The sequence below is a fragment of the Antrostomus carolinensis genome, unplaced genomic scaffold (genome assembly GCF_000700745.2).
Source record: "Antrostomus carolinensis isolate BGI_N321 unplaced genomic scaffold, ASM70074v2 scaffold53208, whole genome shotgun sequence".
Taxonomy (NCBI): Eukaryota; Metazoa; Chordata; class Aves; order Caprimulgiformes; family Caprimulgidae; genus Antrostomus; species Antrostomus carolinensis.
Window position 1 is genome coordinate 12,212 of NW_010334665.1, and position 13,013 is coordinate 25,224.

At 37.5% G+C, this 13,013-nt stretch overlaps 1 protein-coding gene across 1 annotated transcript in view; it reads right to left on the minus strand.

The window, feature by feature from the left end:
- The window catches only part of LOC104529842 (unconventional myosin-Ie-like), a gene marked incomplete at both ends in the record, with an annotated part of 18,438 nt that extends 7,675 nt beyond the window's left edge, over positions 1-10,763 (minus strand). Inside the window, 5 exons of the mRNA XM_029086563.1 lie at positions 1,505-1,650; positions 2,099-2,268; positions 3,001-3,115; positions 6,698-6,842; positions 10,665-10,763. Of these exons, the coding sequence (XP_028942396.1) occupies positions 1,505-1,650; positions 2,099-2,268; positions 3,001-3,115; positions 6,698-6,842; positions 10,665-10,763 (675 nt within the window). The remainder of the gene's footprint in view (positions 1-1,504; positions 1,651-2,098; positions 2,269-3,000; positions 3,116-6,697; positions 6,843-10,664) is intronic.
- Positions 10,764-13,013: the final 2,250 nt, after the last annotated feature.

Consider the following 13,013-nt stretch of genomic DNA (forward strand, 5'->3'; position numbering starts at 1 on the left):
AATACATATAGTAAATAAAAATTTTGCTCTAGTTTTACTAATTGAAGACTGTTACAAGCACTAACTCTTGTCACTGATACAAGATTATCTAAAGATTTGAGAGAACCAATACCTTTTACAGCCTCTGCAGCCAGAGTGTTGTATTACTACTAAGCTGCTTCAATACAGAGTTAAGAGATCTCCTGATAAAGACCCATTTTGAACTCAGGCCACACTAACATGGCAACAGGGAAGGGCCCTCTTACCCCCATACATTTTTTAGGGTTTGGTTTTGGAGGAATACCTGGACAGTTTGATAGCTTGTAATTCTGAATCTACTTTTAGCGTATACAAAACCCAATGTTTTTTACAACAAAATAAAATCAATAAGCTAAGTTCAAAACATTATTAGACATAATGTAACATATCCATTTCCTCTGAACTAAGCACATTTGGTTTTGCTTCAGACTATTCTGTGGAACTGTTATTTACATGTGAGAGGAGGGTAACAGCTTTCACTAACTCGGCAGGCAGCCACCCTTTTAGCTGACTCAATGTGACGATGCCTTGGGAATGCTACAGGGCCCAATTCAAGCGTCTGGCTGCAATCTGTTCAAGGTTTGCACAGCACACAGTCCAAACCTGGAGCACTAAAAAGACAGGTTCAGCTCTCATCTTTAACCTAGCTCTACTAGTTATTTTGTTGCAACTTTCATTATAAAGATGTACGGTAAATACACCACAGGTTTTGAAAATGGTACTGTGAGCAGACACATCTTGCAGACTTTTCCCTAATCTTTAAATGGCTGTGAAGAATTCTGAAAAATGTGAAATCTGCTGGTTTTAAGTACTGGAAAATGTCTGTGAGAAGATTTCTGGCTATGTTAATGGGAATGTTTTATCAGCATATACTAAGAAACCTTTGCAGTATCTATCAATACTCAATAGTCAAGTGTAGACTTGTATTCTGTTAAAATAGTAATTTATTTCAGTATTTAAAGTACAACTTGTTGCCCTGGATCAGTATTCTTCTGTATTAAATTACACTCAGCTACTAGCTCTGATAAACTGCAATAACAAATGCAGAGGTATACAGAGAGTTTGTTCACTCATCTTCAAAGGGATGAAATTACATGGGCAAGAATCCACTGGTCTCATGGCCAGTTTCTTCCTGTTTTTCTTCACTAAGAATTATTTCTGGGATACAAGCTTGAGCCAAAACTTACTAGAACCTGCTTGTGCATGGTAAATGTATGCATCACAGAATACATTTTGGGGAACGCAGTAGATAGGTGAAAACCCAGTGTAAGTGAAAAGTTTTAACTAGTCAGAAAATGTTTGTATGTTGGCTTTAAATGTCTATTGCTGTAACACAATAGGACTGGGTCTGAAAAGAAGGCTTCAGCTTTCCTTGTTCACCAGACTCAATTAATACAGCTTAAGAAATTCACCCTTCAATCAATTTTTCCCCCCCTGTCCTATACAAATTTCTCTGTAAATGGAAAAATATTTTCAAGGTACTGACCTTAGAGAAACAGAAAGAATTCTCTCTACTTCCATCCTTCGCTTTAAGACTTCTTTCACTTGGCCTTTCTCTGGACCCTGCTTTATCTTTTCACGGCCAATCAGGTATATGCACTTTGGAGTGAGGACAAGATCTCGCTTCACGGTCTGGAACACAAAATTGTTTGAAAATACATAGCTATGCAGCTATCAGTGCACTGATGTTTTGATGCTGTTCCAAAGATACATAATGTACTATGATTATGTTAAGTCTTTGGTTCAACTGAAAAAAATAATGATGTGATTAATCACACAACCTCAGAATCAGATTGCAGAGGACAGGGAAGTAGCTTTCTTCCCCATTTCCAAACTAATGTAGCTTTCTACCCAGCAGGTCCCATAAAGCCTTCATCCTGGGACAACAGGTTTGACAATGGCACTGTTGGATCACTAGGGTGTAACTGCTTCCCTATATGTCTTCTGGGTCTGAGACACTTTTTTCAAGCTGATATCCTAGATGGCATGAAACTAACATGGTAGAGTTTCTGTTAAAGGATGGCAAAGACCTAACTCCCTAGCGGAACTCAACATTAGTAGATGTTGCTCTTAAACCTACCTTAAACCGTCTATCATATTTAGTTACAGTGTCTGCAAAATCAATCTTCTCCCGTTTGCCAACAAACTGGCGTAGCTCTGGATGGTCTTCCATGCCTATGTAGTCTCCCACAAAATTCCTGTTAATGCTGTTCCGTCTTCTCTCTTTCTTGTTCAGCAATAGATCTGATGCTTAAATACCAAAAGTAAATATTGATTAATAGTATTTATTAAATTTTCTAAACTCATGATCTAACTGTTTCAAGCAGAAGCAGAACTTTTGGGGAAGAAGTGATAACCAAATTGTTTATAACATGGAAAAAACAGTGAAGCACTGCTACTAATCCCTTATGTAAGGATCCATGTGATTATAAATCCATTCCTAATGAAACGCACTGATGGCAAGCTCTGCAGTTCTGATGAATTGGGAGCACTTCTGGAACTAAGGAATTTCTCAGTCATTGCTGGAAATTAAAGATTAACTCTTCCAAATTCAGAATGTTGTTCATTCACACAACCCAGGTCACACATGCAAGTAAGCACTGCAGTCCTTGGATTGATTTGTATAATCTACTGACTAGGTCCTGTATAACTCACAGAATCACAGAATGTTAGGGATTGGAAGCTTTAACTGTGGGAAGCTTTTCCTTTTTCACTTTTCCTGGAACATCTCTGATCTCTTTCCTTCTCATTCTGGCCTTGTTTTGAGAGGGAAATACTGGGTAGTCCAAGAAACCCATGCCTGCAGAGCAGCCAACCTCATCAGAGGTGCCTTAGGGGTCCAGTAATTTGCGGTCATTTGTAGACAGTCACCTGCAATGCAATGGTTTGCTCTATAGAGATGGAGATATTTCCTTCATCTCTTGGGGAACTATTTGTGCTCCTGGAACCATGTGTGATCTGTCATCAGAAGTTACGACCTACCTTCTTCTCTCATCTGTACATATTTTTTCCTGGCCACATACTTCCTCCATGCCTTTTGGATGGCCCTGGCATATCCATCATACTTCCTCTCTCTCATCTCTTCTAACAAAAACAGCTGTTCAAAGAGACAGTAGGGTGGGTCAAACATTATATATGAAAAGTTCAAGAAAAAGCATATTTTACTTTCAACAACTTTCCAGTGCATTTCACTCTAGATCCAAGCTCGTGCCTCTACCACAACTACGGGATCTGAGATCAAAATGTTAAGTTAACCTTTTCTGGAAGAAATCTCTAACACCGAGTGGTTCTGGCTCTTAATGGTCTACCCACTAATCTTGATATCCAATGATGCAGCAAGAGGAATATGGATTCTCCCTAAAATATTCTCCTGGTGTAACTCAAGTTCCTCCACTGGTCATCCATCCAGCCTCCATCTTCATATTCTCCAAAATTCACATCTCTCTTGTCAGAATGTTACCATGCCTGTGGGGATCTGTGTCATGTGCCATGCACTATATTCACATGTAACCTTCTTCCCTGTCTTAGTTTCATACTCTTATGTCCATTGGCTCCATTTTTCCCAGCAGTGAAGTTTGCTGGCTGACTGCAGGATTTGCAACTATGATCTTGTATTCCAGTATGACATAGTAGTAAGATTTTTGGGTCTAAAATGTTGTCAGAATTCAGGAGGCTATGCTGACTTATCAAAACAGAAGTGGAAGGTGCATCTCCTTTTTTGAGAATTTCCCAGGTCCCACTGAAACATGTGTAAATTTAATGCATTAGAGCAACTTCATAATTATTATAGGATACAGTGTATTTCACTATAGCCTTTTCCATACTTAAAGTTCAGTTATAGCCTTTCCTTCACTATAGCCTTTCCATACATAAAGTTCAGTTAAATGTTCTCTTGTCTTATCGGGAGCATTTGGCTAACAGTTACAGCACCAAAGCAGCCCACTAACACGACTGTGTGTTAAATATTCATAAGGACTTTTCTTCTAGCTTTCAAAAGAGATAAAATAGTAAAAACAGGTATATCAAGAAGCAAACCTGGGTTTGGGGATCCTTTTTTTTTTTTTTTTTTTAACTTGTGAAAATCTAGAAAAATACTGGTGTTGCCTATTGACCATTTCTGCAGAACCTCACTTGCTCTTGTACATTTATTTTTTCAGGTGTTTGATAGAAATGTAAATAATTGAGCATCCTTTCTGCCACCCATAAAACCTTATTTCACAGTCTATCACCTGCAGATGAAGATCACAATTAAGGAAGTTCAATAAAAACATTTAGTTACAATATGGTTCCTAAGTTATAAAATAAAAATACTGCATAAATTTTTTTCCTAAAATATGTATTATAAAGCCTCCCCTCACACTCTTGAGCAAATAAAGTATTTTTCATCTGATTAACCACAACAGGTGCTCTCCTTGGTGGTAGAAAGAAAAATTTTCATTTACTATATAAAAGATTTTTATTTTTTTTTTTTTCAAAAAGTAATATAACCCCAGCCAATACAATGCTTTAGTAATAATGACATTAGAGATTATTGTCTTTGATACTAAAAGATACAAATCAAGCTTTAGAATATTCAGCACATAGAAAATTTTTCACCTTAAAATGAAAAAAGCCCAGACTATTTTTAGTACTTGTTTAAAAATCAATTTCATGGCTTTTCAAAGAATGTTTTTTTTTAAAGAAAAAGTTTACAATAATTGAAAGCATTAATTTAAGTTAAACTCAAAATGCAACCCAGATAAGGTTTACTGTTTCCAGTCAACCCCATGTTGTCTTAACCTGCAGAACTGCCCTTCAGTAAAACTCGCAGATATGCCATTAAATGGCATATACGTGCAACCAGGACTTAGTGTTACAAAAATGCATTAGAATGGGAAGATGCATCCATTAGGAAAAATTGTTTCCTCTTGGAAACAACCTAGTAGTATATGACGTTCAGGTACAGAATATTTATGTTTTGGCCACTTTAGAGCAAAGGGGAATTAGATCCATTAGTCTTATGTCAGCAGTTGCCACTTGGCTATTAAACAGAAGACAAGATACCAGCAAATTATTTAATTTTTTTCTTTAAAAAAACCACAGGAATAAGACCCCCCCAATTGTGAAGATATGGCTGCTGAAAATCTGTGCTCTTATAAGGGGCAACCATACCAAGTGTAGGGTATTTTAGCAGCCAGGAAGGGAAGATAGTTCCTTATATGATTAATTACATGAACCTGAAAACAAAAATACTTAAAAATTCTAGATTGATTTATTCATAAAGTAGCATAACATCGAGAAAACAGCCATCACACAAAAATTATTTTGATTTCTTCCCTTTAATTATTTATCTCCCAAACTGAGACTGTATTTGGTTTGTAGCTAACTGCAATGAATGGCATGGACGTGAAATAATTTCATAGTGAAAACAAGAAGATCACATTTGATACAGTATAAGATTGAACGCAGAACTGTAACGTCAGAAGAAGAGATATCAAAGACAGCCACTAAAGACAGCCACTAATGTCCAAGGCTATCACACAGACTTTGTAATACAGACAAAGCTCCCCAGTAATCTTAGGAAATAAATCATGGCCTGTGCTACAGCAGAAGGCAGCTAAAGCTCACGCTTCCTCATAACTGGCTAGCTAAGGTGTTGCTTACAGGACTAAGTACGATTAATCCTATACTAGAATTTCCTGCTCTGCCAACATGCACTTAAGTATTCTAATAACCTATATCTCAAATGCTATATGCTTTATTATATAAACATGTCCCTCAGATGGCAGAGATATAAAGGTCCATTATTCCTCAACAGAGATGATACTATCTTTATTTATGGTAGAAACAACAAAATTTCCATTACGACTTGGAGAAGTATTACCTTTTTTCTTTTAACAGAGATCTTCCCATGTGATTGGGCACAGCAGTGTCACTGCCTGAACTGCTGTTGCTCTACACAGCAAAGAATATGTTTCTGGAGAAGGAAATGGTAGCAATAGAAGTGTTTTGCTTTTATGTTGACATATAACTTCAGGCAAAAAAAAACACATGATTGTTTCTGATAAATAAAGAATACATGATGGTGAGTAGAGCATAGTTTTTTTCCCCTGACAACTTTTCTGAATAGTGATATAAGAAAACTCTTTTCCAACAGATTTTGTGCAGCTTAGCAGCCACAGGATAAAAACAGCATTATGATGCCTCCATTATGATGTTCTCTTTGAATGGAATTTCAAGTTGAAGTCATTCTGGAACACTGATTTACTCAGTGATGTGTAACATATCCTTACTATAACTGGGGGCCACTCTACTTTCATCAGTAGTTCTGATACTGAGAAGAGGGCCTATTTGCTTGGGCTAATGGTCATAGATATGTTTACATGCTATGACATTCTTCTGATGAAATGTCACCATGTGCGACCTGACACCAAAGCATCTTCATATCCCCATCTCCTCTTGATGCATTTAATGCTCCTTCTTTTAATGCCAATATCACTCAGGGTTCTTATGAACTTTGCCTGTTATAAAAGTGTCTAGAATCCCTCTGCAGCCTCAAGGCACCTGTGACAGGCTTGCCTAGTTTGACTTGTATTCTTATGCTTCTCCCACCTTAGCAGATACCATGCTCAACTTCTGAGTGGGCAGGCCTTTTATTTCAGCAACAGTTTCACAAAGACTTGTGTTCTACCACACTTACAGACTCTGGAGCTTTGATGAAGACTTTGGACTTCCCAAGCTGGTATTGGTCAGGATCCATGTTGACTGACTGAAGCAGGTGGAGAACTCCTTGTTTCTCTTCTCCTTTCCAGGAAGGCCAGGTTGCTCTGGTCAGAATGGCGTACCTTAACCACCACGGAGAAGAGATTAAAACCTGTCATCAAACAGCAGCAGCAGAATACCACTGACTTCTAGTCAGTATTATGCTGGGGGGAGGGCTGACAATTTCAGCAGGACTTAGAGAAGCCTGGAGTGTAGGAAGATACACAGTATTAAGATGTTACTTGTTTAGCAAGACCAAACAACTGCAATGACAAAGGCAACGCTGTTCCGGAGTCTCCCACTTCCAGATGCTAAGTTACTATTTGGTAACTGCAGCACTTAATTACAGAAAGTTGTGCTGTTGATCTCCTTAAGTCCAGGGCAAGATTATTTACTAGCAATGACTTATGGTCCAGATTTAAGTACCTACACCTTTGGTATTCTAGATTCATTCCCAAGTGCATGGCCAATTTCCTACTCGAGCCTTCTCTGCCTTATTCTTACAAAGGCCTTTTGCGTTTCTAAGGAAGTGGCCAGCTCATGCTCATAGCCCACCTGTTCAACAGCTGGTCTGCATTTAGCACACAGCCATTCTTGGCTCTATCCCAGAAAGCCTTTGGCTTGGCCTCTGGTACAATAGGGAAGATGTAGTGATGTTGGTGCTATCTGGAGGGAACACTGGGAACTGACCGCACAAAGGGCTAAGGAAGGAGGCAGGTAAGTGCTATATACCATGTCTTTGATAGGAAGAGGCGAGTAGTCTTCTGTCTTGTGGTCTTCTTTTTAAGCCTTGAAAACAAAGTAGATGCCAAGTTGCAGCCTGTTTTAAACTGTCCAATTTTCAGGCTTAACTTGGGCTTTTGGAACTGCCAGGCTGGAGTTACAAAGCTGCCTTGTTCCACTGCCCACCAAGGAGCACTGATGAGCTTTAGCTGCCTCAGCATGTCTATGGATAAGTAACTTCTCTAGCAGTAGCTATTTAGACACCTTTGACAAAGACAGGAGAACCACTAGATGTGTTGTGACAAATTTCTCCCCCATATCTTTTATGATCTTTACTCTTAACCATTTTTTTTTAATGCCTTAAGCATACTTGAGTTATATGAACTAAATCATGCTTATTAGTAAAACTGTTCAACTCATGAAAGAAGTGATGAAGTATGGTGTTCAGTTTGTAGTAATTACCAAGTTCTTTTTTCTTAAGAAGATTTAGGCAGCTCTTAATAAAATGTTCTCAAAAATCACACAAGGAATAGTTAGAAAATTAATTCAGGGAATGTTCATTACTCATTCTTGTCATATCCAAAATGTTATCCAGCCAGGAAGCAGAAACAGTGTCATGCAACTTAAATAACAATACCATGCAAAGAAAAATAGCTAACAGTTAAAAAGGAGCGTATCACAAAACCCTAACGCCTCTGAATAGCAAGTATATGAAAAGAGAAAGCTAACTTATGAATAATTCAGTAGGATTCAAAAGGATGCACTGATGTTATCATGTTCCAATCTAGTATTAGTTAACAAATGCTCGGGTACTATGCATGATGGTGTAACAAAGTAGCTCTTATACCATCTTAAATATAGAATTCTGTCTATGTTTACAGACACTGTGTAAACTTATATATGTATGTAATATGTAAGATGCTATCAGTATTATGGGATAAATAGATGCAAATCTGTAAGGAGTTGTAAGTTAAAGTATCTCCAAGCTTATTTAACAGCTTCTTTTGCAGGTTCATCATGTACTGTCAACAGTATAGTTGTATAGGTGAGTCTAAGCCAGTCTGAATTTAAAGGAGCTAATGTTAATAAAGGCATATGAAACTGCTACCTTCCACACAACAGAATCTGACGCTACATTTCAGCATGTTACAAATTCCTTCCTACATCTGAACTGTAAAGGAAGGCACGGAGTAAAACAAGACTTAAGACCTTTTAATATAAATAAAGCTCTTGGGTACAAAATAAGAATACATTAGAAATTCTCCTTTTTCAAAACATCAGATTAACTTTGTACGTTTTACTAGTGTGGTAAGTCTACACGGCAGGAAAAACAGATTATTCTGTAATATGCACCAATTAAGCATTTAAAAATTTTATAACATGACAATTCTATCATTGTTCACTGCTGTTCAGAAATACCACTCTCCTCTAATGTATTTGTGCATGCTTCCCATTAAACTGCTCATGGCAATATCCATGTATCTAGGTTTTTCAAGCTTGTATAATTGCACAGAGGATTTCAGCACAAGTACTAAGTGTGTTCTTAAATGCTTCTGAAACAATTTCAAATCATGACTGCCACCAGAAAATTATCTATTACAAATTCACAGTAAGCAGTCAGGCCCTATGTCTAAATATGGGAGTATGCAGTTCAGCTTTTAGATTGGTTATGCTTTGAAACACATAGGCCTTTTCAGTGACTGTGGCTTTTTGCATGCAAATGTAAATTTTGTACATAAAAGTCTATTCAGCCCAGAAATCTCCACTTACATGGAGCTGCCAAGGAACTCCCAAAGAAAACAAGTGTACAAGCATGCATTTCCTGTCCATCCCATGCCTCAGCCCGCTTTTACTCACACAGACTCAGGGTGTCAGAACAGAGCTTGTTCTGGATGCTATGGAACTGGGAATGGAAAGGTTGTAGGGAGTTTTACTCATAACAAAATGTTAAATTTAATAAGACTAATTTGAAACAAATGGATGAATTCCATAAAGACAGGTTTCATTTCTCTGTGGATCTCTATATATAGAGTGAAGTACAGAAATCTATTCACCTTCCGGAATTATCACATAGCTTTCCTTTGTGCAGACCTTTCAGGGCAGATTTCTAGACCTGCACAGCCCTCACAATCAGTGTTCAACAACTGTGGAGGCTAGATTCAACATACATTAGTGATCAGTCATTCTGTCTCAGCAAAAGTCTCTGTTAAGTAATGCAACCTGAAACATACCCATGTTTATACACATGGGCTTGAAGACTGTGAAGAAAAGGGGATTTAAAATTGTTCCACAATGAAAACTGAGCCCATACTTTATGGTATTTAAGGTCTATTAGTTACTAGATGAGGAGGACATTATCATGAAGTATTATCAATGGCTTTGTTCTGTGCTGTTTAATTAATTATACTCCAGTCCTTGCAACAACTGATTCTTTTTGTTTTATATTCTCAAATGTAACACAAAGACTTCCAACAAAAGTTGATTTGTCATCAGTTTGGGCATTTACTAGCTATATATCTCAATTTTCTAAAAAACCCCCAAACCAAACAACAACAAAAAAACCCACAGAAGCTGAATGTTGCATAAATCTTGAAATTGCTCTTATTTAAGAGGATTTTGTCTTAACAGCTGGTCCTAAGACACTGAGAAAAGGATTGGTCTTACAGAGCTCTGACTTGCTTTCATTCAGTGAGCAGCTGCAGTGGTTTTAGTTGTAACCATTCCCAGCTGTGTGAACACCAGCAATCTAAGCTAAGGTTACTCTTTACACTTGAATGGCAGGCATGTATTTCTTTACCTGTCTTCTGTCATTGGGAAAGAAGAGTTGGGAGAGCTAATGCAGTCACATATTAAACCAAGGCTAGCAGCTAGACACTCAGATTCCAGGCTCTACAGCTTTGTAACTCTAAAGTTCCCTTAACTCTGTTTAACTTTGAGGAACCCTCTCATAGCACTGCAAAAAGAACTAAGGTCTTAGGCAAGTGTACAGAAAAATGAAAAGACTTTCAAAGCCACAAAGCTAGTCTTTAAAACACTTTCAAATCTCTGTGTAACCAAGGTAAATGGGGAGAAATAAAAGGATAAGTGGGAAATAAGAAGCTTTCAAAACTTGCAACTTCTTGCTTTCCTCCTCATCATGTAAACAACTGTGCTGTAATACTTCAAAATTAGCATTACCCTACCTTTGCAAGAACTTCTTGAAAACCCGCCTGTAGGCATAGCCAGCTCTTCTTACTCGAATATTTTCTTTAAGACCTAAGTATTCCACTTGATGTTTTACCCTGTGGACAAAAACAATGTAAGATTTACAATCCATTTTATTTCAGCATATTTGTGGATTGAGGTATTCTTAAAAGTCCTTACAATATTTAAAGACTATTAATTTCTAAAATTCACGCACAGATATATGAATCTATTCTTGTGCATCACCTTGCAGCCTGAATGGTAGGAAAAATATTCAAGGCAAGTAGACTACCTTATTGAAAGGTACGTAGCAAGTTTACCCTAGCATTTTTTTCTAAGTTTAACTTCCCATCTCCTAGCTAATTTATGTATAAATTTCTTAACTAATATTCTTATCCATAAAAGGCCAGGTAACTATTACCTATACAACTACATAGATGGTATGCAAGGGAGGGGGAAATAGTGTAAAATTTTGTGTTCTTTTGTTGTAGGTTTCTCTAATGTTTTAGGTAACTCAAACATCAACAGTAGCACACAGCAGCTCTTTTTTGGCTGTTCTGGAAAAAGGACCAATTCTGATGGCTGGAGAAAGCCGCAGATGCCACACTTCCATTACACAAAGAATCAGAAAGAAGAAAGCCAGGTCGGTGTATTTATAAAAATCTAGCATTCCTCCTAATTTTACCATGCTGCAAAGGATGGTAAGGATTTGAGGACAGGCACAAGAGTGACCAAAGCATGCCTGGTAAGCTTGTTCATGGCATACTTCAATTACAAACAAAAACCAACCGGGTACCAGTCCCACGGAAAGCATTAATGGCTGTGGAGAGACTCTGCTGCACGTGCCAACTGAAGCGTCATTACGCCAACACCCTTACAGTTCCCTCAGGAGGAACACATTCATTTAGGTTCTAAACAGGGAACAAATATGCCCCCATGAATCTCAAAGCAGAAAAACGGCAAAAAGGGGCAGGGGGGCGGGGTGGGGAAGAGATTCTTTTTGGCACATTTCTTCTTTCTGGAGCTGTGGTACATTATTTTATGTTGCTTCCTATATGTCTGGCTAGTCTCCTATTTAAAGCTTGGAGATTTAACTTCAGGAATTTCAGTTAGCTTCCTTAACAGTGTATGACTTGCAGCTTTCCTCTGCATTTCCTTAATTTCTTCATGTAAGTCACATGACTGGAAGAGGCAATGTCAGTTTTTAACTCTGAAACATGGTGTTCAGGGGCATCTGCTGCTGTTCTTTTATAGGGCAAATGATAGAAGTTTTAGTTTTCAGTCAGAAATAGAAAAGTTATTAAGATTTCAGTCCTGCAAGTTTAACAAACAGTATATAAAAGAGCATTTCTTCACATATAAAACAGTAAGCCTGTAAGCAGCCATTTAATTTTTGTTTGCTTACTATTTCTCTGATTTTACAAAAGATTTTTTCAAATCCTGAAAAACTCTCAGTTAATTCAATGTTATTTCTCTAGCTATTCTGAAATGTTAAATTTCAATATAAAGTGTATAGTCCATTGATTTTTTTCCCTTTTTTTGGTTGAGACATTCTTTTCACATGACTCACAGTATAAAGGGAAAAAACTTTTGAAATCCCATGCTCCAAATGACAAAATCTTTCAGTTTTTTCTTCTTTTTGAAGAATACTTATGACAGGCATTTTACTAAATGATGACTGACACAGCTTTTTTAGCTCATAATAAAGAATACGGCACATTTTAATCTTGCTGTGTTCAAGGAATGAAGTATATTTTGTACCCACTCCAAGAATTAGTATGGTACAGTAGAAAGCTGGTGGACAGAAATACATTTTCCTGTTTATAGCCTTCCCTCCTGTTCACATCTGGAATAATGCACCAGAGTAACAGTATTACTCCCATTTTCTTACTGTCTTGCCAGTATTACTGTCCAGCAACAAAGAATTTGAGACTTTTTTTTTTTTCTTTCTGAGAAAAAACACACTGAAAATCTCCCTCCAGGCATCAGCCTCAAGCAGGTCAGGGTCTGGGAATTTAGTTAATGCAGCAATTTTGAATACATGTCCAAGTGGCTGTGCCAGGACCTGAACAAAAACACATTTCAAGAACACCCCAGTTTTTGGAATAACTAAGGTATTATACAAGGTCTATGTTTCAGTGCTAAATATTCTGGAATTATTCAACAGCAGTACAAAGCTTGAGTGACATGGCTTTTGCGAGCATAAAGTAAGGCAGGCTTTTATTTCCTTTTTCAGTAACATTTTCACCATCTATTAACGTGCTACTAATAAGCAGATGAGATATACAACTGCTATCACATTGACTATGGCAGTCATGCATCATACTGTCTTCCAGTATGATACAGCA